General features: G+C 37.5%; 1 protein-coding gene across 1 annotated transcript; it reads left to right on the top strand.

The window, feature by feature from the left end:
• Positions 1–9,692: 9,692 nt before the first annotated feature.
• Positions 9,693–22,318, top strand: spopla (speckle type BTB/POZ protein like a). The gene is made up of 12 exons (XM_081369627.1): positions 9,693–9,927; positions 10,637–10,767; positions 11,341–11,477; positions 12,941–13,062; positions 13,150–13,301; positions 13,484–13,611; positions 17,217–17,394; positions 17,813–17,868; positions 17,972–18,094; positions 20,246–20,388; positions 20,487–20,540; positions 20,937–22,318. The coding sequence occupies exons 3-12, from the start codon at positions 11,400–11,402 to the stop codon at positions 21,079–21,081; spliced, it is 1,179 nt and encodes a 392-aa protein (XP_081225753.1). The 5' UTR covers positions 9,693–9,927; positions 10,637–10,767; positions 11,341–11,399; the 3' UTR covers positions 21,082–22,318.
• Positions 22,319–23,978: the final 1,660 nt, after the last annotated feature.

Genomic DNA, 23,978 nt, shown 5'->3' with positions numbered 1-23,978 from the left:
ATTACTTGTGGGTTACCATGATCTTCACTTTAGAATACTGATCCAAGTAATTAGTAATTTAGTCCTTTAGGAAGATGTACTTGAGTCATTACTATCCAAAACCTTATAAATTACTATGATCTTCTTTTTAGAATTAATTATATGCATTATTCACATTAATTATAATAGTTAAAGTCAAGTCACCTTTATTGATAGCGCTTTATACAAGATTGTTTCAAAGCAGCTTTACTGTGATAACAGAAAAAAATTATGCATTTTGGCTGTTGTTCAACTGATGTCAGTTCAGTGTTGATTCGGTTCTGTTGTAAAGATCTTCAATTATTATTTTTATTTTTTTTTATCTATTGAGCAGTTCTGCAAAAATTGTGCATCGTCTACAGTACAGTCAGATCAATAATATTGTTGAATATTAAGTGAAAATGAATTAAAAAAATTTGTCCTCTATCGGAAGTATGGAAAAATAGAAGTTATTGAATTGCTAATCAAATCAAAGCTCATCACAAGTAGCTTTTCCACACGCTGAGAAAGTTACTAATACAGTATAGAAGCTGCACAGTGCCATTCACACAAACACAAAGTAAACACCATTATAACACACATGACATTTTAAAAATGCAATAAACATTAATTTAACAACATTAAATTTTACATAAAACCCTAATGTACATAATTGATTAGAAAAAACTATGAAGAAACATAGTTATTTCAACAAAAATACACAAATGTGAAGTGTCACACAGGGAATTGTGGAAATGTCAATTTACGGTTTTTCACCGTAAATTATACAATGACTTGTTCTTTCTCACTTCCAAAAACTGTAAATTTAATGGCATTTTACTGTAAAATTGCATTAAATGTACGGTTAGATTTATTAAAATTGCATTAAATGTACGGTTAGATTTATCACAGTATGGAAACTTTCGGTTAGCCTATTAACAGTTTTTCACCGGAGCACTTTTACCGTTAAAATCACAATCATTTTTTACAGAGTGTGTAGTTATGCATTAATTAATGCATACTATATACCTTCACCACTATGGCTCCCTGAGTGACCCTCACCTCCCTGGTTCCTTAGGTAGCCTGTGTCATCCTGGAGGTTTCCTGACCTGCCCTTATATCCCTATTCATCTGCCTGTCACCTGCCACCGCTCTAGGACGCCCTACCTCCCACCCTGGCTGGATACTGTTGTGAGCAAGGTTGCGCCTTGCAGAAGTGGGGAGTACTGTCAGGATCACCATGCCTGTCACCTCTGCACACTACATTTCCAATAATCCTCCCTGGCCATCACCTGCACACTCTTCTCAATCAACATACCTGTCTGCCATCATCCTCATCTATTGCTCGACATAAGCCAGCACCACACACACACACACACACAGAGATTGTCTGGTCTTGTCCCTGACTGCTATATCGTTTATGACTTGGACTACCCGTACTGATATGCGCTACTTACCTGAGTCTACTTACCTTTGTTGTTCCCCTGTGCTCCATTTGTCTGTATTCCTGCATCACTGGATTTCCATCTCCTCCATATTTTGATGTTCTTCGTGAACACCGGACCAAACTCAGGGCAGCAGAGAAAAAATGGATTCCACACATAGGAACTCAGACCAAACCACATCCACAGCCAGAAATCTTCTCTCCTCCTTCTCTCCCCTGACTGAGGCAGAAGTATCTAAACTTCTCTAAACTCCAGTCATCCTACCACCTGCCCTCTAGATCCCATCCCCTCACACCTTCTACAAGCCATCTCTCCTACCAGGACTCACACATTTCATCAACACATCTCTCCACACAGGCATTATCCCTACCGCATTCAAGCAGGCTTGGCTAACCCCACTGCTTAAAAAAACCCACATTAAACACATCATGTATAGACAGTAACAGACCTGTCTCTCTCCTACCATTCATAGCGAATACACTTGAACGAGTTGTTTTTAACCAGGCATTATCTTTCCTCTCACAGAATAACCAGCTGGACGTCAACCAATCTGGTTTCAAGAACGGCCATTCAACCGAGACTGCATTGCTGTCGGTCACTGAAGCCCTGCGGTTTGCGACAGCTGATTCCAGATCATCAGTTCTCATTCTCCTGCATCTATCTGTTACCTTTGACACTGTGAATTATCAGATCCTTCTGGCCACCCTCTCATTACTGGGCATCACAAGAACTCCACTTCTATCTCGCATGTTGGTCTTTCAGGGTTGCCTGGAGAGGGGAGGTTTCCAAAGCACATCAGCTGATCACTGGGGTTCCTCGGGGTTCAGTTCTTGGGCCCCTCCTCTTCTTCATATACACTACATCACTGGGACCAGTCATTCAGGCACATGGTTTCTCCTACCATTGCTATGCTGATGACATACAGTTCTATCTTTCATTTCAACCAGATGATCCCACAGTAGCTGCACGCATGTCTGAAGACATCTCAGGATGGATGAGAGGACATCACCTGCAGCTCAACCAGGCAAAGACTGAGCTTCTCATCTTCCCTGTAATTTGTCTCTACAGCAAGATTTCACCATCCAGCTAGGTACATCATCAATTACCCCATCAGGGTCGGCCAGAAATCTTGGGGTAATCTTTGAGGACCAACTGACCTTTAAAGACCACATTGCAAAGACAGCAAGGTCATGCAGGTTTGCACTACACAACATCAGGAAGATCAGGCCTTTCCCAACTGAGTAGCTATGCAACACAACTTCTCGTCCAGGCCCCGGTCATTGCTAAGCTTAATTACTGCAATGCTCTTCTGACCGGACTTACATCATGTGCAATCAAACATCTACAAATGATTCAGAACGCTGCAGCACGTCTTGTCTTCAAAGAGCCCAAAAGGGCCCACGTCACACCTCTCTTTATCCCTCTGCACTGGCTACCACTTGCTACTCGCATCAAGTTCAAGGCATTGACGCTTGCTTACAGATCTACCACAGGCTCAGCTCCTCCACTCACTCTTACGAGTCTACATCCCTACCAGAAGCCTACGATCGATAAATGTTTGACGGCTCATGGTACCGTCACATAGAGGCACAAAATCACTCTCCAAAACATTTTCGTTCACTGTTGCTGTTTTTCTGGTGGAATGCTCTTCCTGACTTCATGCAGAATCCCTGACAACATTCAAAAGACAGCTGAAAACTTATCTCTTCTGTGAGCACTTAACCTCATCATAAAAAAATTAATAAAAAATGTATGCTTTCACTTTTCTTTAATCCCTCCCTATTCTAGCTTATACTATTATAAGCAATGTCTAATACTTTTACAGTTTATTTGCCTCTTCACAATGAATTGCTGCTGTATTCTCTAATTTGTAAGTCGCTTTGGACAAAAGTGTCTGCAAAATGAATAAGTGTAAATGTAAATATGGTCTGGTCTGTTCCTGCAAAGATAAGAGACATTATTATTATCTATCACAACAGCGATTCAAAGGTGTGTGTGGTGCTACTAACCTGTTTGGACCTAGTCTCTCTTCCTTCTCTCTGATTGTTGTTTCTTTTCTGCATCTGCCCTCATCTACAGTACAATCTGTCAATAAACTGTTTACATTTTATACCTCTCGCCATTGAGTCTGTTTCCGTGACATATATATATTAGTGCTGTCAATCGATAACTAACTAATCACACCTTTTTTTCTGTAATTAATCATGTTTAACAAAACCCAACATTAAAGTTTTTAATAATTTCACATTTAATTTCCAAATTAACATAGAAACAGCATACAGTAGCCTATATTTTAAATTTGTTTAATGGCATCTTTTAATGGAAGAAAGTCATACTGATGCCATACTGCTACTGATGTCTCTGAAATACATATGTTTTAAGCTATAATTTATATATATATATATATATATATTTCTTAGGCTTTAAATACACTGTAAAAAATTTCTAACCCTCCCAAATCAAAAATTTCAAGTGACCGATAACATCTAAATTTTTCAATTGGCCCAAGTGAAATTCTGTAAATTTCAATTGGCCCAAGTGAAAATCTGTAAATTTAATTTTATAATTTACAGAATTTCACTTGGGCCAATTGAAAAATTTAGATGTTATCAGTCACTTGAAATTTTTGATTTGGGAGGGTTAGAATTTTTTTACAGTGTAATAAAACAGATTTTAATTTAAGTGAATTTAAAATAATCTTCACGTAACCCTATTTTAATAAATGTTACATTTAGCTGCCCTTCAATATATCAGGACTCAATTCTTTCTATTGGCCCAGTCAGACTAGTTCAGATTTTTATTTCCCCTGTCAAGATGCACAAAAGTTATTGTTTTCCCTTTTTTTGACCCATGTAACCTTGTAAACAGTACTTTAAGATTTTCAGGTATGATATATACAGAAATTTAATAAAGTTATCGAACACTTCATAATCATCACTGCATAAACTAAATCCTTCAAACATTATTCAGTCATGCACTGATTGCTTTAAAGCATTTGCATGAATAAAAGTGTAATCATATAACGGTAGTGTCACGTGTGGGTTCAGGAAGACCGAAGAATCAAGTTCCAACACGACGTTTAATGATAACTATCCACAGGGAAGGCAAACAGGCAGAGTAACCCATATGGTAACGTGATCGGACAGAGAATGAAAGTGAGGGACCAACTTATATATCAAACACAAATTAGGATGATTAATAGAACACAGCTGACACAAATGAACTAATAATGAGGAGCGGAAAACTGAACAAAGGAACACATGATGAACATGAAAACAAACTAAAAGTCCATGATAATGAAACTAACTGAACATAATGTGACAGGTAGCTAAAGGATGATGGGAAATATTTTGATAATACTTTTAACACGTTAAACTGACAAAATGAATCGCGTGCCTTAACGCGTTAAAATTTGACAGCACAAATTTATTTATTTCTATTATATTTGTTGGTTGACCTGCTAAAAACATCCTCTCAAAACCTCAGTTGACTGTATATTAAGCTTTTTTTAAGCAGCTCCAGTAGATAGAACAGATAGATTACTTTCCTTGTCCTAGGCTATAATTACCACAACACGTTTAAAGCAACATCCAAGAATAAGACAGACAATTAGGCACTTCAGTGCCTGTCAAAATGTATAATGATCATATAACTGTATTCACATCCATTGTGACCTTGGCCCTTGTCAGCAGATGATCTTCATTTTAAACTACAAAAACGTGTTGAAAAGAGAATGGCTGATCTGCGCAATTAAGACATTATTCTTCATTTCTATTGCTCTGATTTTCACTTGTTTTCAGTTTCCAACTTTACAGTATTTGCGGATATTGAGTAACCATCATTCTGGAGGTGTTGATGAATACAAAAAAAAAAATGGTTTTCTCTCTTCCATGTCTTGACCATATTTAAAGTTTAAAGAATGTTTAATGTTCACAGGCAATGTAATAGCTAATGTGCACTACAGTATTTCAATTTTCCTGATGAAATGTGGAATCGATTTTTCAAAGACTTTGCACTCAGTCGGTAATTTTATTATAGCGCTTTGTCCAGCCTGTGGTGAAATGTAGAACAGACGTCTCTAACTTTCGGCTCACTCTCAAAATGTAATGTCTTTCACAGTTAACAAAGAACTCTCCTCATGATGAAGGCATATTAACCATGAAACACTAGCTGTGGAGACCATGAGACCCATGTGAAAATGGTGTATCATTTCTAGTGAGACACTCCCATGCTGATGTAAATGGGAATTAGTTATCACACGCCTCCAGGGTATAATCACAGCACATTGTTTCAAGAGTGGCTTACCCAAAGCTCCTTTTTGTTTGTCAGGAGAATGACATCAGAGCACTGCGGAGGACAGTGTGACGGAAGAGTCATCTGCACTCAACTACTGGCAATCAAAGGAGAACGTACCACACAAGCAGAGATCATTTATGTTGCGTGTTTTGCTTTCGAACACAGATGATACATGTTCTGAAGGACATTATTATACAGGTGATTACAGGAATAGTTCACTTTAAAATGAAAATTATGTCATAATTTACTCACCCTCAAGTTGTTTCAAACCTGTATGAATTTCTTTCTATTGCTGAACACAAAAGAAGATATTTTAAAGAATGTCGGTAACCAGACAGTTGATGGACCCAATTGACTTCCATAGTAGGAAAAAAGTTCCTGGAGATGCTCTTAGCTCTTTGCTCTACAATGTAGATGGTTAAGGGTAAAACTATTTGTTCCCCTGTGGTCTGTGGAAACTTTTAACTCTTGCACACATCTACAGAAAGAACAAAAGGTCAACATCAGTCAACAATATAGATAGCTATTTCAAGAAAAAAAAAAACTCATTAAAAGAAACACTAAACAGATATTTCAGATTATATAATGATGAACACAAGAATGGGTCTTATATGATCTATATGATCTTACATGATTAAAAATATGATTGATTAGATAGCCTACAACATAAACATGAGAAATATAGCCTATTATTTTCCCTTTTCTATCACATCAAGTTGTAGTTCCAAAAATTATTTTTGTCTTATTGTTTTTCTTTTTAAGTCTTGCTGAAAAGCCAAATGGCAGGTTACATTGTGACAATTTACCCAATAAATAGTGTGATGATGTGCTGCACCATAGGGCCATACATTTACACAGGCCTATGGGGGAAATAAGACTTTGCAGAAGTAAAATATTAAGTTTGTAAAATAAGAAAGCTGAAGAATGTGCGGAATTGTTACTTTTTCCAACGCTTTCCATTTGGAGCCAATCACAATAAACCAAAAGCAAAGCTGAGAAATAGTTCTAAGTCGTGTAGGCTATATAGCCTAGCCCTAGCCTACTGCCATTTTACCATTTTTTAAACAAACTTGATATACGCTTCCACTATATTTATTTATATATGTAACCAGGGGTGGATTCAGGTGGTCAGGGCCCCCTAGGCTGCTCTTTGCTTGAGGCCCCCCCCTCCCCCCTCCCCCTCCCCCTCCCCCTAAATCATTATTAATTATTTACTGAAAAATTGTATTTAGTGCCATACATTGTCCACATGCAAATAGTAAGGTGAACTGGCATACACACACACACACATTGAGACCAATACTACAGTGTTTCCTCTACATTCCTTGAAGTGGTGGACCACCAAAGTAAGAAAATTACCACCACACCACATAGGTAAAATGAGAAATTGAACATTACAAACAATAAACAAATAGCCTACGCAAACAAATAAGCACAAGACCCGGTGCTTAGAAGCAGCCCTTTAATTATGATCAAGAAACACCGGTACTACAACCAAAACTAACATCAACAGAGATGTAAGTGAAAAGAATACCAGATATTACCCTCTGCCACCACAACCACAAAACACACTTACTAAGGAAATATGTAACTATAAAAAGCAATGCAACAGAATTACCTGCATTCAGTTCAACTACAAGATGGTAACCGCTTTTAGCTTTATAAACCAACAGGTAGGCTACAGCATTTGCATCAGCGCAGAACACCCTGTTTTACTGAGGCAAAATCACAACATCATTACTGAGGTGCAATACACTAAACTGTGTATAAAACAAAGCCATAATAAAAACAGCAGCAGTACAGTTACACTGTTATTATACCTATGGAAGTCAATGGGGACCAGCAACTGTTTGGGTTATCCACATTCTTCAAAATATATTTTGTGTTCAGCACAAGAAATATACAATACAGGTTTGGAACAACATTAGAAACAGTGTTAATTTTGACAGCAAATTCTGATTTAGTCTTAGTCTTAGTCTTTTGAATAACACACCATTTAGTTTTAGTCACATTTTAGTCACCTGAAATCTTTTAGTCTTAGTCTAGTTTTAGTCGACTAAATATCATAAGAGTTTTAGTCTTAGTCTAGTCTTAAAGTCTTTTAGTCTTAGTCTAGTTTTGTTTTAGTAGAACAAATATTAGCAGATTTTAGTCGACTAAATCTAGTCGACAGTTGACCTGACTAAATGTTTATCAGTCTGTTATGTATTAAGGTTTGAATATGCAATACATACACAGATTTAACGGCTGTAATACAAAACGTATTTTTTTTTATTCTTAATGTCAAAAACACTGACTGTAGCTTTTTCACAAAAGATAATCTCACATCAGTGTTAATTTTGACAGCAAATTTTGATTTAAAATATAATGGGTTTAAATTGAAATGCATTCATTTAGAATTTCTCTAAAATTTCCAAACCCATATACTCCCAGAGAAAACATTAACCTGCTAATATGAATGATTTTAAAGTTTGAACGTGCAATACAGATACAGATTTAACTACTGTAACTTAAAAAATGTCCTAAAATTAAATAAAACACTTTTCCTAAACACAGTCTTCTTTTTCAATGAATGATAGCATATGAATTCTTTATAACTTGCATACATCATTCTCTATTCTTTCAAACAGACATATTTATTTGTATGAATTAAATATAATTAATCCTTATTTTAAAGCTATTAACGAGCAGTGAATGCTTTTCTCTTTTTCTTTTGTTGCTTGATCAATATTAAGGACACAGACCGCATTAGGTTTATTACCCACTGTCACTTTAAGACATCGGATCATGTCGAATGACATGCGGATCCAATTGCACTGATGCACATATGATACATTCACAACTGTTTAAGACATAACCCACATTATTTACGTGAATACTCTCCAAAACGGACATTTAGACATAATGTTGTGTGTATCTGTCGATTCAGAAACGAAAGAGAGCTCAATTCCGTACTCGCGCGCTGTATAGGTGTCTATGTGAGTGGCTGCACGCTTCGCGGGTCGGGTGTGTGCGCACAGAAAACCGTACCGAATAGAGCTCTTTTTTTGCGTCGTCACTCTTATTCAGATCTACATGTCTGCTCTACTCATTCTCCCAGACGTTTACATGTTTTAACGTTTGATGAGACATGCAGCGCATGCCAACTCGTGTGCCGCTGGGAAGATCAGCACGTCACAGTACAAATATGCGCATCTACCACAAACGCAGGACATCAGACCGGATCGCTTCCCAAATCGTCACTATCTAACATTTTCGTCTAGTTTTTATTCGTTGACGAAAATGTCAATAGATTTTCGTCATAGTTTTCGTCATTCAAAACTAGTTTTTATTTAGTTATCGTCTCGTTTTCGTCTGTGAAAAAATGTCGTTGACGAAAATAATGACGAAAATTATTCGTCAACGAAATTAACACTGATTAGAAAAAGTAAATAATAACAGAATTTTTGAGAGAACTATCCCTTTAAGGACAGGCGACGACAGCATGTTTACCAGAGCCCGTCTACGGAGAGCCTTGGCACTTCCTATTAAGTCCTACTGTACCGAATTGTGGTTGTAGTTCCACCAGAGTTTCACTGGGGGTGATTGCGGGCGAGTGCAAAATGAATGGGAGTCTATGGGGCTAGACGGCTAAATTTGTCTCTTTCACCCGATTGCCGTTGAGAAATCTCAGATTCGATTGTAGGTTTTGCAAGTTCAACATGGGCTATAGGTCGAAAGTTGAATGAACGAGTACATCCTTTCGAATTTCTTACACGTTTTTTTATCAGCAGCTGATTGACCCAAATGTAAATTCCATCCAATCAATCCATTTTTTTTTTTTTTTTTTTTTTTGATGTTTCTTATGCAACGATAAATACTATAAATTCGTAATATCCCTGCTTCCTGTCTTGGGTATTAGACAATCTTTAATCGACATATCTGTAATTGTTTGGCCAAGGCGCGCCCCCGATTGGCGGAATTACGTACAGCCACAGGATTGAGTTGAGCGCGGCCCTGTCTTCTCACACTCCTGTGCTTTGCTTTCGCTACCTTCATTGGCAGGATAAGCAGCACACACTGCAAGCTACTGTGATGGGCTGCTTTTGAAAATACACTTCAGTCTTAAATAGTGGTGATTAAACTTAGCAGATCCACAAGGACCCACCGAACCTTGAATTTAACAGTATTTACAGAATGGCGAGGAAAGGTTTGTGTTTTAACTGATCTACTTTTGTCAATGTTGTGGATATAGTTTAGCTTGCTAACAACATAGCCAACTAGCCGACAAGAATCTGACTAGCTCAAACAAAAGACTTGATTCCTTTTGTCCATGTAAGACAATATTGCCTCTTTTATACACTAGGTTTTCAGTTAATGATATTTAGCTAATTTAGAATTAAACAATCGCTGACCACACATTGATTTTAATTAGATTTGGTGTTTGCATCAAAGCTAACCAGTTTCCTTTTACCACATTGACCAAGCCCAGAAAACAATCTGACATTTTAAAAACAGAAGCCCAAAACAGAGAGAGAAAAATAAAAAAACTATTATTCGTGTTCTAAACATTTTAATTTTATTGTCCTGAGTTAAATTGGTTGTCAGCTCAATTTTTGGAGCAGTCAAATCCGGATTTGAACTCGCTCAACTGAAGTTAAATTGTAAATGGCGTAATGAAGTTTACAGACAGTCCAGTAGAGTTAAATTAATGTTATTCAAAAACCATATAGCTGTGGATGTTGGTTATGTTTTATTAAATATTTTGTATTAAATGTGATTATTTCAGTAATTATCAGTATACATAATATGATGATGTACTGATCTTATTTTACTTAGTGCCTGATAAATGCTTATGATTGGATTAAAATGGATACAAATTTATTGTATGAAAGATATGTATTTATTTATATTTACAGGTTGGGATGAGGAGCCTTTGGATCATGCTGTAATGTCACAGTAAAGCTTAAGCTTGTTTCTGCAGTGTTTACCTGATACATGTGTACAATGGCATCAAGAAATGAATTTCAAGATATTTACTAAGGCTTAGGTGAGTTGGAGGGTGTTGTGCAAGTCATTATTTAAACTTGAATTTGGTTCTGAAAAGTCAAAATAGTTTGGTCAAGAGTGAAATATAGGTGAATTTGTCCGTTGGTTTACCAAAATGCAACTAATGTGCCCTTGACTACCTTGTCAACAAGGGCAAGTTCAGACCTGCCTATCAGGCCTGCGCCAACAAGCCATTTAGTCACTACATTGGACTTAACTGATTCTGATGTTTCTCATCAAGCACAGCTATATTTAGAGTGATGGTTTCTCGTAAGAATTTTCATGGATTTAAAACACATTACTGTGGTTATGTTCTGTCACACTACAGACTGGATTGTGATATTGCACGCTTCCGGTGTTATAGGTTTTCATAAAGCTCATTCTTTCATTTCCTTCCTCCACTTTTGATAGATTTTGTGCCCTGAGTTGGGGTTTGCAATGACTCTCATTTGACCACAAAATGGTTTGCTGATGGCAAAGTCAAAGATTTGTTATTTTCAGGTCAGGAGGAGAGGCAGAAATTGCTGCCGTTTATTTTTCTTATATGATGTCTTTGCTCTCTGTTTCCATAAAGGTCAAGTGGTGAAAGCTTTGGGACCGTCAGCGCTTCTTGTAGTGGGGAGAGAGCTGGCGATGTCAGGGGTCCCAACCCCTCCTCCTCCAGGGGAGATGTCCAGTGGTCCTGTGGCAGAGAGCTGGTGCTATACCCAGGTGAGATGGACTCACTGCTCAAGCGATCATGTACAGACTATGCTGAAGAATTTTGGAAGCCGTTTATATAGCTGCTTGATTGTGTATATCCAGGTGTATGTGGTTTTTTTTGTCTGTATGTGTTTGTTCAAGCACAAGTAAACGGGAAAGAGGAATCGATTCTGTGTTCGAGCGCTGTCTGAAGCACGCCTCTCTCTGCATTCGCGCTCTTCTGGTGTGTGCGGCTGTGCACACAGATAACAGTGCACGAGTACTGATTTTCGACTCTTCTTCCTCGTTTAAAATCGTTTGAATGTGGTCTCAAAAGCACTGTCCTCCAAGTTTTCTGCTGTGCATAATATATTTTTACCATGTTCACCCCTGTTTATATTATCACATAATGTAGACTATAATTGCACAGAAGTATATATATATATATATATATACACTTTTTTTTATATATAATTTTTTTTTTTTTTTTTTTTTTTGTAAATTGTAATTATATTATCACCCAGCTCTTTATATAAAGTTGGTCATGTATTATATTCATGCAGTATACTCACGCAGGGCAATATACACTATATAGCATATCTCAACTGCTTGATTGCTTGTATCTTTTCAAAATATGAACTATATTATCGTCCGGCTCTAATCTGCTAAATACGACTATAACACCATGTCCTAACCAGACGTGGCACTGCAACACATTTAGTAATGTTAAAATGGTGTGTCCATTTCATTGCGAGTGCAGTGCGCTTGCAAAGAGAGCCAACCCCCACGTTATTCTGATTGGCTGTGATTTTTAATTTTTTTTAATTTATTTTTTTTTTTATTTTTTTGTGTGTGTGTTTTTGCATCTGGTGGTATTCGTGTCTCGTGTGGACAGACAAAATGCTTGTCGCTGGAAACTTGTGGCATGGCGTCTGGTTAGGACATATGGTGTCATTTTCTGTAAAGCTGCTTTGAAACAATGTGTATTGTGAAAAGCGCTATACAAATAAATTTGTCCAGAAATTTTACCTTTTTTTTTTTTATGATTCTGAAAAATGACAAATGTTGCTTGAGCAAATGCATATGTTTTGATCTCTTGCTTGTTACGCCGCTGTGCACAGTTTGATCTAATGAAGGGTAATCAGTGCATTAAAGTAGATAGAGTGACACTTTATTGTGCAAGTGATAATGAAACTCAAGCAGTCATCATAATGTGGTCATGCTGGTTTATCAGATACGGTAAAATGATACCATCGGAAATTTGTCTCAGTAAGACTTAACCCTCAGGCTAGTGCAATTCAAAGTTGAATAGGAGCTATGTAGTTGCTTAGGAAGTGAATCAGATGTTGGTACAAACATTTGAAGTTGAAGCTACAGGAAGTGCATGTGTTCTCATAGCATTAGATGTGTTGTTGATTAGGAATGACTGCACATTGGTATGTGTGTTGACAGTTATCCATTTTCACTGATGGTTATCTTTGGTGATCTTGTAGGTCAAGGTAGTGAAATTTTCCTACATGTGGACCATAAACAACTTCAGCTTCTGTCGAGAAGAGATGGGTGAAGTTTTAAAGAGCTCTACCTTCTCATCAGGGCCTAATGATAAGATGAAATGGTGAGGAGCCCAATTAATGTGTTTGTGTGTGTTATAATACTTTCATGCTCATAATCTCAATCCCTCTGCATCTTTGTCTATCTTCAGGTGCCTGCGGGTCAATCCGAAGGGTCTCGATGATGAAAGTAAAGATTATCTATCGCTATATTTGCTATTAGTTAGTTGTCCAAAAAGTGAAGTCAGAGCCAAGTTCAAATTTTCTTTACTGAACGCTAAACGGGAGGAGACAAAAGCTATGGGTAAGAACTTTGTCTAAAAAAAAAAAGAAGAAAAAAAGCTTTAATTAGAGATTTATTTTGATTTTTATTGGAGTCCTGTTGTTTTAAACGCAACAGATTTGTAATTCGGTATCAGCTGATGGCTTTTGGTGCTCTTGAACAAAACGTTTCTAACTTAACTCTTACTTGTTTTCCAAATGCAGAAAGCCAAAGAGCCTATCGGTTTGTCCAAGGCAAAGACTGGGGCTTCAAAAAATTTATTAGGAGAGATTTTCTGCTTGATGAAGCAAATGGGCTGCTACCAGATGATAAACTCACATTATTTTGTGAGGCAAGTATGCATTTACTTCATAATCTGTTCAGTACTTCTGATTCAGACCTCCAAGCATGAAAGTATTGGTTTGGGTCAGCCACACCTGATTAATCTTTTTAAAATTGCATTAATGTATTTATTTAGTGATGTAAATCTAAAGCATAGATGATGTACATACAAAAAATGTTTCGCATGAATCCTGGATATCTAAAATTTGCACAAAACAATCTATCATTGCAATGCTGTCAGCATTTTTCAATAATATAAATGAAATCATCAATTCAAAAAAAATCAAGGATTAAATGTATTGAACTTGACCCTTGTTTAGGGCTGCAACTAACGATTATTTTGATAATCGATTAATCGGACGATTATTTTTTCGATTAATCGATTAATCGGATAGGTTTTTTAAAAAATTCAATTTGATTTTTGTTTATAACTAAATAAAACCCTAAATCAGGGTATTTATGTGTAAAAGTGTACTTTAAAAAGTGCAAAAGCAACACATTGAGTTTTACTAATATAATCTTTAATTTTTACATTTTAAACCCCAAACACAAAAGTTTGTCCAGTTTTTAAACAGTAAAACTCCTTTAAATATCCAAAATATATATAAACAAAACAAAATATTGAGTTGCGCTGCTCATATAAACTTCACATTATGAAATTAGGACACAAACATGTTTGTAATAAGGTATTAAGCAGCAGATTTTGAATTCCAATGTAGAATGCGATCTGTTATTTCTTGATGACAGACCGCTGCGAAGTATAACACCCCAGAAAAACAGAGCGTTGCTATGGACGCAGGATTCTAACCGTAGAGACGGAACGGACTATTTTCTTTAGCTGAAGCAATACAATCATTTTTAAATCAATAAACTCCTTTTTAAATCAATATTTTGTGTAAAATAATTGATTTATTTGGTGGGTAGCCATGTAATAAGCGGGATTATCCCTTACATAGTAGACAAATGCTATAAAAAAGAGAGCGGAATGGAGGTACGCAGCTGACAACAGGCTTGGTTAAAAGTACAGGAAAAATGATGTATTACTGCACAAGCATTCGCTGAAAACCACTGACTACAGTGACTAAAAAACAATATTTTACTGCTGCTGTTATTTAACTGCCTTTATATTTAGTGCTTCACTTTGTAAACACCATTTAATTTAACCTATTTCTGCGGTCGCGCTATTTTAATCCATCACTTATGTTGCGAGCGAACTGATTGCGCAACCTGATCCTCAATACAAAATAGATCTAGTGTGACTGTCCCGAAGTTAGTAAACAAAGCTGTTTACACAGTAGCATTGAATTCAACTAGACTATACCATTTTCACATCTTCATATAATGAGAATATACAGTTTTTGCTTGCCGTGCTGATGTTTCTCTCCGATTACTCTCTGCCATTTCGCATGACTGCGTTGTCATGAAAGTGACGTTATCAGCAACGCTCCCCGTGACGTGAGCAGACCAACTAATCGACAATGACATTCGTTGACAACGATTTTCATAATCGATTATTATCGATTTTATCGATTAGTTGTTGCAGCCCTACACTTGTTAGGGCTGCACGATGGTTAAAATGATAATCGCGATTATTTTTGCTCAAAATTATAATCGCGATAATTAATCACGATTATTCTCATTTGAGAAACTACAGAGATAGAGAAGAGACAGTTAACGGTTTTGCACGAGTATTTGCGCAGATTTGGTTTACACGAATTTCCCCAGCAAAGTGAGTAAACATAATAACATGCCAAATTGGCCAGTGATTTGACAGCGATACCCGCCAAAGTTCAGTTTTAGCCGCATTGGTGTTAATTTCAAACCATCCGACTTCATTTAACCAACTACAACTTCCTCAGACCGCAAGTCAATACAAATGGCACGATTTAACGTCAAATAAGCGCTTTGTGATTCGTCTTCACATTAGATTTTCTAAGCGACACATTTCGGTTGAAAATGAGACGAAGTACGGCCAGATCGCTCAGCAAATTCGTACTGCAAAGAAAAATAGTCTACTTGTTGATACACACTGAAAACGGGCAGTGGCTGTCGTTTTCAACTGATTCGCATCATGAAAACTGGTAAAAACTTAAACTTCAAAAAATAGAACAGTGAAACTCATTTAGAAACAGATTTAGTCACACAAACAGCACAAGTGGCTTGTGAAGAAACAGACTGGCTGTATAACAATTTCATGCAAACAGAATATCGCTGTGGAGATCAGTGCTTTTTCCGCAGTGTAGAGCGCTCGCGCAGGGTTGCCAGATTGCACCGATTAAGTAAAACACGAGGCATAAAATGTAAGAGAAAAGCTCTGTTTAGGTAATTTGGGAGATTTAAGCTATTAAGATCTGGCAACCACAAACATCAACGCTAGTGGGGACGTGTTTACAATGCAAGATAATGCAAATGTCTAATAAAAATGCGTTTTCAGGATAAAAACGAGCGGGAAAATATCGCGACGATTTTTTTAAATTAATCGAGAGAGGCAGATATCGTTATCGCGATTAAAATACGATTAATCGTGCAGCCCTAACACTTGTTGAACTAGATTTGAAACATTCTCCTTTTATCAACTTAGATATATTTGTCTTTGACCTATTTGCTTGACATTGTTTTGTTTTTTTCATTTGTAGTTTCTTTCTTTTAGTTACTCTGTTGTGGTCATTTGGGTAATTTACAAAACATGGAAATGTGGAACTTGCAAAATTTTAGGCTTTTCTCCTGCAAGTAGATTGCAAATTGAATTTCCTGCACGCTCTGATCCGTTTGTATGAAAATGCTAGTAGCAGTCTGACAGATCACCCATCTCTTCAGAACGTAGCAGGATAGAGACATCACCTAGAGCGGCAAATGAAATGGGTTGTCAAATGAATTTACTGTAACACAATTATGAGTCTTGCTTGAAAAATAGCCGACATGCCTGTTGAGATCTGCTGCAGGGTTTAATATTTGCAGGGAAATTGGCAATATCACAAGGCAAAGTTGAAACTAAATGCAAATTGCAGATAATATGTTTTCCCTCATTAATTGGACAGTTTTTGTAGATGATTATTGCCAGAAAAACTATTAAAAAACTGCAGGAAGCTTTCATCAGTTGTGTTTCTGATGACTGCAGTTTTGCATGAAAGTGTTTTTTTTTTCCTTGCATTCACCTTTATTTATTTTTATCAACACGAAATATTTTCGAAGCAGGCTAGGTTGCTAGTTCTCTGAATGAGTTTGTCAACATTGTATACAGAGAAAGTATCAATAGGAGCACTTAGTCAATTAGTACTTCGTTAATAGGAGCTGCATTTTCCCTGCCCAATCTCCATTGCTGCTGTAATCACATAATTAAAGAAATAGTTCGCTCTAAACAATTCCTTGGAGCAGTGTAGCACTTGGATGACATGGTTGCATTCAAATTCACCATAACACGCTACCTTGGGTGCTCTATTGCTTTTACAGGGTTCTGAGAAGTAAATGAATACTGCCAAGTAACATGCATAAAAATATGTATAAATATGTTATAATAAAATTTAAGAGGACAGTGTGAAGTCATTTCAGTACATCACATTGCATTACCAGACCAAGTGGTTTAATTTGACTAGTAATGTAATATGTGTTAATTAGGTAAGCGTTGTCCAGGACTCCGTGAACATCTCCGGACAGTCCAACATGAACATGTTGAAAGTTCCGGAGTGCCAGCTGTCTGATGACCTGGGTAACTTGTGGGAATGCTCACGCTTCACGGACTGCACTCTATATGTGGGGGGGCAGGAGTTCAAAGCCCACAAATCCATCCTGGCAGGTGAGTCTAATCCAGACCCCCAGCCCTGCTGACGACATCACGTCCATGTTCTCCTCTCATCCCAGCGACGCTAGCTCAGCAGCACCCACCCTTCTGAGGGGTTGTGTATGTGTGTCGGGAGACAGTTTGTGTGACCTTGACAGTATTTTTTTTTATTTTTCTGAGGTTGTAATTCTTCAATATGACAGTTTTAGATTCATCATTGAAAATCCAGGGTGTGATCCACTATTAATGTCCTCAAAGGACGACTGGGTTCATGAATGTGACTTCTGCCTTTTGGTTTCTTTTTGCCTGTGTAGATTCACAGGTCTGGAATAATTTAATAAAAAAACTGGACACTTGTGTCATTTGTTTTTGACTGTGAGCATGGAGAGATGCTCATATAGTGTGACTGACAGATTTATTGCTTTTTTGACAGCAAGATCACCGGTCTTTAATGCCATGTTTGAACATGAAATGGAGGAGAGTAAAAAGGTATGCATTTGATGCACTTCTTATATTGCAATAGCAATATAGTTTCAGATACTTTTGCCGTAATACAGCGTATGAGTTCATAAGCTGCTTTGTTTTCTTACAGAATCGAGTGGACATCAGTGATGTTGAACCAGAGGTTTTTAAGGAAATGATGGGCTTCATATACACAGGAAAAGCACCAAATTTAGAGAAAATGGCCGATAGTTTATTAGCCGCAGCTGATAAAGTAAGTGGGTGTTTTATGAAATCTTTAGATAATGTTAAATGCATATATTTTAGTTTTAAAGGGATACTTCACCTCTGGAAAGATTTAAAATAGGAAATTATTTTTGAATAATTTTGGAGTTTTCTAGACTGAGAAAAGCCAGAAAGTGTATTTTAGGCTTATGTGGATGAAAGACAACAACTCACAGAATGCACTTGCTTCGCTGCCCTAAGAGGCCACTCCCAAGCCACACCTACCAGTAAGAGAGCGCAATTGAAAATAAGACTAGCTGCTAGTGAGTCTCCGTGACGAGTTTGCCCAGGATTTTCGAGATCGCCCAAAATGTCCGGGATTCGGCTTTTGCGTTCTACAGTCGCCATTCATCATGTTTACTGTGGAGAGCAGGACGAGACTGAGGGGCGTGGGAGAACGGCGCGAGGCCGGTGGCGTCATTACTGAGACGCACCAGTCTCGTATCTCTCACGGGGGAGCGGGAATTTTCTTAGCAATGTTAAAACTCACATCAACCGATCACTTGTTTAGTGTTCATGTAAACACTACATTCAGATTCACCAATCGGAATGAATTGTTAGATTGAAACAAAAGGTGTGCATGTAAACAATGAATGGCGACCGCAGAACGCAAAAGCTGAATCCCGGACATTTTGGACGATCTCGACGGCCGGACATGTCCGGGAAAAAAAGGATGGTAACCCCTACTACTCAGCTTTCTCCACAGAAGAGCCTGCTAGCTTAGCTTCCAAAGAAAGACGGCTGACACTGTGTACATTCTGTGAGTGAGATCCCACCCTCTATGGGCGGGTTGAGAACATGCGGGACAGCCCCTACTACTGGCTGTAGTCTTTAGCCTCTGGCCAAAAAATCCTCCGATGACACAAAATGACGATTTTTGCGTCATCGGAGGATTTTTTCCAGACAAAAAATACATAAATCTCTCGTCTCAGGGAGATATGAGGGTGGCAAGCACGGTAATTCGAAAATACTACAGGTTTTCTACTAATATAAAGCTTAATGCTAAATCCTGAAGTATCCCTTTAAGCATCTCCTAAACTAATGAGAGAAATGTTTGCCATCAGGCCATACACTACCATTCAAAAGTATGGAGTCAGTAAGAATGTTTTTTTATATATTTTTTTTTTACATTTTTTTAATGAATACTTTTATCCAGCAAGTATGCATTAATTTGAATTTAAAAAGTGACAGTGAATGCATAATACTGGTAAAAAAAATAAAATAAATCCAAATAAATGCTGTTCTCCTGGAAAAAATTGTTTCACGGTTTACCCAAATATTTAGCAGCACAAATGTTTTCAACATTGCTAATAATAAGAAATGTTACTTGTGCATCAATTATGCTTGTTAGAGTGATTGATTTCTGCAGGATCATGTGACTGGGGTAATGAAACTGCAGATTCAGCTTTACCAACACAGGGATAAATTACATTTTAAAACATTCAAATGGAAAACGGTTATTTAAATTGTAATATTTCACAATGTTACTGTTTTTATTGTATTTTTTATTGCGCTCATAAGAGACTTCATAAAAAAAATGAAAAAAAAATCTTACTGCAACCAAACTTTTGAACTGTAGAGTGTGTGTGTATATATATGTGTGTAAAGGTTACCTTTTTTGTGCGCCTGCAGAAGATAAAAAAAGATCAGGAAATGAACAGTTTGTGTAAAAGAATAGTTCAACTAGAAGTGAAACTGTCATGTACTCACCCTTAAGTTGTTTCAAACCCATATGACTTTCTTCTGTGGGAAAAAAATTTGTTCTGATCACTAAAGCCAAGTGATTTACTGAAGAAGATCAGACTCAAAAGAACAATTTAAGCATCACTACTACTTTCATGAATGCATCATGATGAGCTAGGGCGAACGTTGAGATTTACAATGAATAAAGAATTTGCTCTGTCTCAATCTAGTCGTATGGACTATTTCGGTGATACTTTTGTGGTGCTTTTTCCTTTTTGAAGCTTGAAAGCTTCAGAATTTTGACCAGTACATGATTACAAAAATGTATTATTTTGTGTTTCATAGATGGAAGAAAGTCATACAGGTTTGGAACAACATGAGGGTGAATAAATGATGCCAGAATAGTCTTTTTTGGGTGAGCTAATGCTTAAAATGCTCATGTGTGTCATTCTCTCAGTACGCTCTGGAGCGCTTAAAGGTCATGTGTGAGGAAGCCCTTTGCAACAGCCTCTCGGTTGAAAACGTGGCAGACACCCTCATCCTGGCCGACTTGCACAGCGCCGAGCAGCTCAAAGCACAGGCCATAGATTTTATCAACAGGCAAGCGCCGCCAAAGAAACTCTGCTTGATGAATTCCTGCTGCCATGGCTGTTTACCAGCCTGAGAATGAGAGTGTTTTTCTTCTATCTTATCCATAGGTGCAGTGTCCTCCGACAGCTGGGCTGTAAAGATGGGAAAAACTGGAATAGCAAGTATGTAATTAGCTGATATGTGTGACACAAGATTAATACCAAGCTCTTATCTGCACTCTTAGATGCATTAGAATTCATTGTTTTAGTTTCTGGGCAGCCCGCATATCTCCTGATACCGGTTATTAATAGACTCTTGACTGTCTGAAACATCAAGGAAGGGAACATTTCTGCATTATAAACATATCACAAAGTCTCTATTATAGATCCCCGGCGCCCTGCTGATCGTACTCTTCAGAATGGCAATAACTCCTGCATTAGTGCATGCTCATTCGGAGGAAAACGGCCTTTCGTATAAATAGAGAGTTGCTTGAATCTCCCGTATGCACCATTGAATTGAGCCTTTGGATTTTTAATGTCTTGTGCTAATACTGAAATGTCTTCACCCTCTCCTGACAGTCATGCCACGGACATAATGGAGACCGCAGGCTGGAAGTCAATGATCCAGTCTCATCCTCACTTAGTGGCGGAGGCTTTCCGTGCGCTTGCGTCGGCACAGTGCCCCCACTTCGGCTTGCCCAGGAAGCGCCTAAAACAGTCGTGACGACATTTCTGCTGCTCTCTTGGGCCTGTCCTGGGGCAAAGGCCTTAACACTGCAGAGTTTCGACTCAATCTCATTGTCATCTGACCCGACAGCACGTGACTGGGACAGGCTGGCTTCTAAACGACAGCGAAAGCTGTTCGCACCCTTCTCGAGCGATGGGACCGGCATCTGAGCTTTATTTTGCAAATCTGTCACTTCAAACAGCCTTAAACTATCTGCCATGACTCTTGTGTGGAGTATTTGAATTCTCTCAGTTCTACTCTGTGCCTGCCTTGTCCCATGAGACCAGGCCTCTTCCCTGTTGCACTAGTTCCCAAAGTCTCGCTGTTTTGATATGGAGCTCTCTAGGAATGTGTCAGGAGTTTGATCCACATGAAATAGTATATATTCCTAATGTTTAGTTGTGCGACTAGACATTAAATAAACGTTAACACGATGAGTGCAAGGTCATTTCTTTACACTTTTTGAAAAGATAGCTATGCCCCATATTGATGGCACGATTTCTATGTAAAGACACAGTTTAACCACGTGGGGAGGAGAGAATACTAGTACAATTCCATATTGTCGGAAAATGATATGCATTTCAGATATTTGTATTGATATGTGTACCAAAATGAATTGTTTGTGTCCTGCCCCTTAACCTGTGAAAGCATTGTGTCATCTAGTCACAATTTTACAAACGACTACATTTTTAGACTCAATAGTGTTGCTTCCATTGAATTGGTCTACCAAACACAGACAAGTAGTGTGACGTTGTCGCCCTTAATCGCATTTGTGTAACCTGATTGAACTAGTCAAGACAATCCATCTCTGAACACGCTGTCCTCTGTGATCAGGAAATATTTGGATGCTGAGCATCAGAGTGTGACATTACTATGTACTGTGTGTCATATGGATGGATTGATGAATGTGTGAGTGGGAAATACACATAGATTGATTGGCATTGATCTATCACGGTTTTTTGAGCTGTGGTGTTAGTCAAACTGACAGTGATTTGGAGCAGTCTGTACATTGTGTCATGCTACACTGACTTGTTCTGTTAAAGGACATGTTTTGTGAAGATTCTGGAATATGTTCCATCTTTAAAACAAAAAAATATTGTTTGAGAGATTGCCTGCATTAACTCATTAAAAAACGTTTTTCAGCATTCAGTGGTGTTTTATGTATGATTTATATGAACGTATGCTCACCAAGGCTGCATTTATTAGATTGAAAATAAATATATTGTGAAATATTACACTTCCTATTTTAATATATTTTAAAATTTCTGTGATGGCAAAGCAGCAGGCATTACTCCAGTCTTTAGTGTCCCGTGATCCTTCAGAAATATGCTGATTTTGGTGCACAAAAATATTTCTAATCAATTTTGAAAGCAGTTGTGCTGCTTAATAAATGAATCTATATATATATATATATATATGTGCATTTTTTTTTTTTTTTTACATAAATGACATGAGTTTAATGCATCCTTGCTGAACAAAAGTGGGTGTTATTAATTTATTTTTATTAAATCTTACTGAGCCCAATCTTTTGAACAATATATTAATAATACATCAAATATGATATGTTTATAAGTAATTACTAGATTGGCAGTAGCAGTTTCTTAACAATTGGCAGTCTGATTATTTTTTTTTTTTTTTTTCTTGGTTTGGATTATGTATTACTAGGTGCTTCATTCAGTCCTTATGCGGGGAATTAGATTTTCTTCAAAAAGAACAGTGTATTATTTCATGATCTCATCCTGAGTAACTTGTTAGAGTTAAGTTTCGCAGGAAGTGAAATGCCATCTGCAAAATGACTAATGTTTTGACATTTTGGTTTGGTTATTTGCGAATAACAGTTCAAAAGCGGTGATGGAATGGTCAAAAAGAGCAATAAAGACAACCGGACATCCAGCTGAATTTCAGATTGCATTTTGCTAAACATAATAGTCATTTTGCGATTGATTAAAAATTGCAGTGTTATGCTATAACTGCAGCACAAGTTGTGGTGCCATGGCCATTGTAATCTTTGCAGAAGTCTCAACGTATTGTTCTCGCATCCTCCATGATGGGGAAATCGGGGCTAATTAAAGCGAACAGCATGCAGTCCGTGATCTGGGCTATCAAACGCACATCTTTTTCCCGCACCAACATGCCGCTTCATGCCGACCGTTTTCCGCGGCTCCTAGGGAACTGTGATAACATATCACTATTAGAAACCCTCTCTCCCACTCCTGTCTGTCTGGAAGACAATTTTTAAGTGCACCACTGAGCTAATGAGACGTTGCGGATTCGTACAGTTCTTTTTTCCATCATAGTACAATTCCGTTTTGTCTTCTGTTCTTTTCTTCGGTGTGAATCGAGTGGTAGGAGGCCGTCTGTGTTCAAAGCCAAAAACATGACAATCCATTCTGAAAGAAACAAAAGGTTAAGACTTGTGGAAGAGTCCATCGTTTGCATGTGCATATAAACTAATCTAACACAAGTACATCAGAAAGCGTTTTATTGAATATGATCATGTATTAGAGCTTGAAGAAACGAAGCACATATCACAGGATGTAACGTTTTTATCCAGAGGTAATGTGATTTTGCACGATTTTTCACTGATTGAAGATCCAGTGTCTTATGTGGTCTTAATGATGGAGAATATGCATATGTTTTACTACAGTCTGGATATGCTTCATGGTTCTCTCTGTGACAGTCATATTGAATAAAAGCAATAAATTAACCCTCTATGGTACAATGTTGCTATATGGCAGCATCATTTTCCTTCAACTGGAACTGCTACAACGCTGGAAATAAAAGGTAATTTGAAAAAGAAACAGTAATATGCTGTTTTTAAGCCACTTGACATTTGATTTTGTCTCTTAAACTTTTTTTTTCTTGGTGTCACCCACAGGAAGGTGCATTGAAGT

This window comes from Scardinius erythrophthalmus (assembly GCF_964197995.2).
Source record: "Scardinius erythrophthalmus genome assembly, chromosome: 6".
NCBI classification, from domain to species: Eukaryota; Metazoa; Chordata; class Actinopteri; order Cypriniformes; family Leuciscidae; genus Scardinius; species Scardinius erythrophthalmus.
This window is presented reverse-complemented; position numbering and strand designations above follow the sequence as displayed.

Coding starts and splice junctions, on each gene's coding strand:
- spopla (XM_081369627.1), top strand. CDS start 11,400: ATGTCAGGGGTCCCAACCCCTCCTCCTCCAGGGGAGATGTCCAGTGGT. Junction 13,302..13,483: donor GGAGGAGACAAAAGCTATGG/GTAAGAACTTTG, acceptor TTCCAAATGCAG/AAAGCCAAAGAGCCTATCGG. Junction 18,095..20,245: donor TATTAGCCGCAGCTGATAAA/GTAAGTGGGTGT, acceptor TCATTCTCTCAG/TACGCTCTGGAGCGCTTAAA.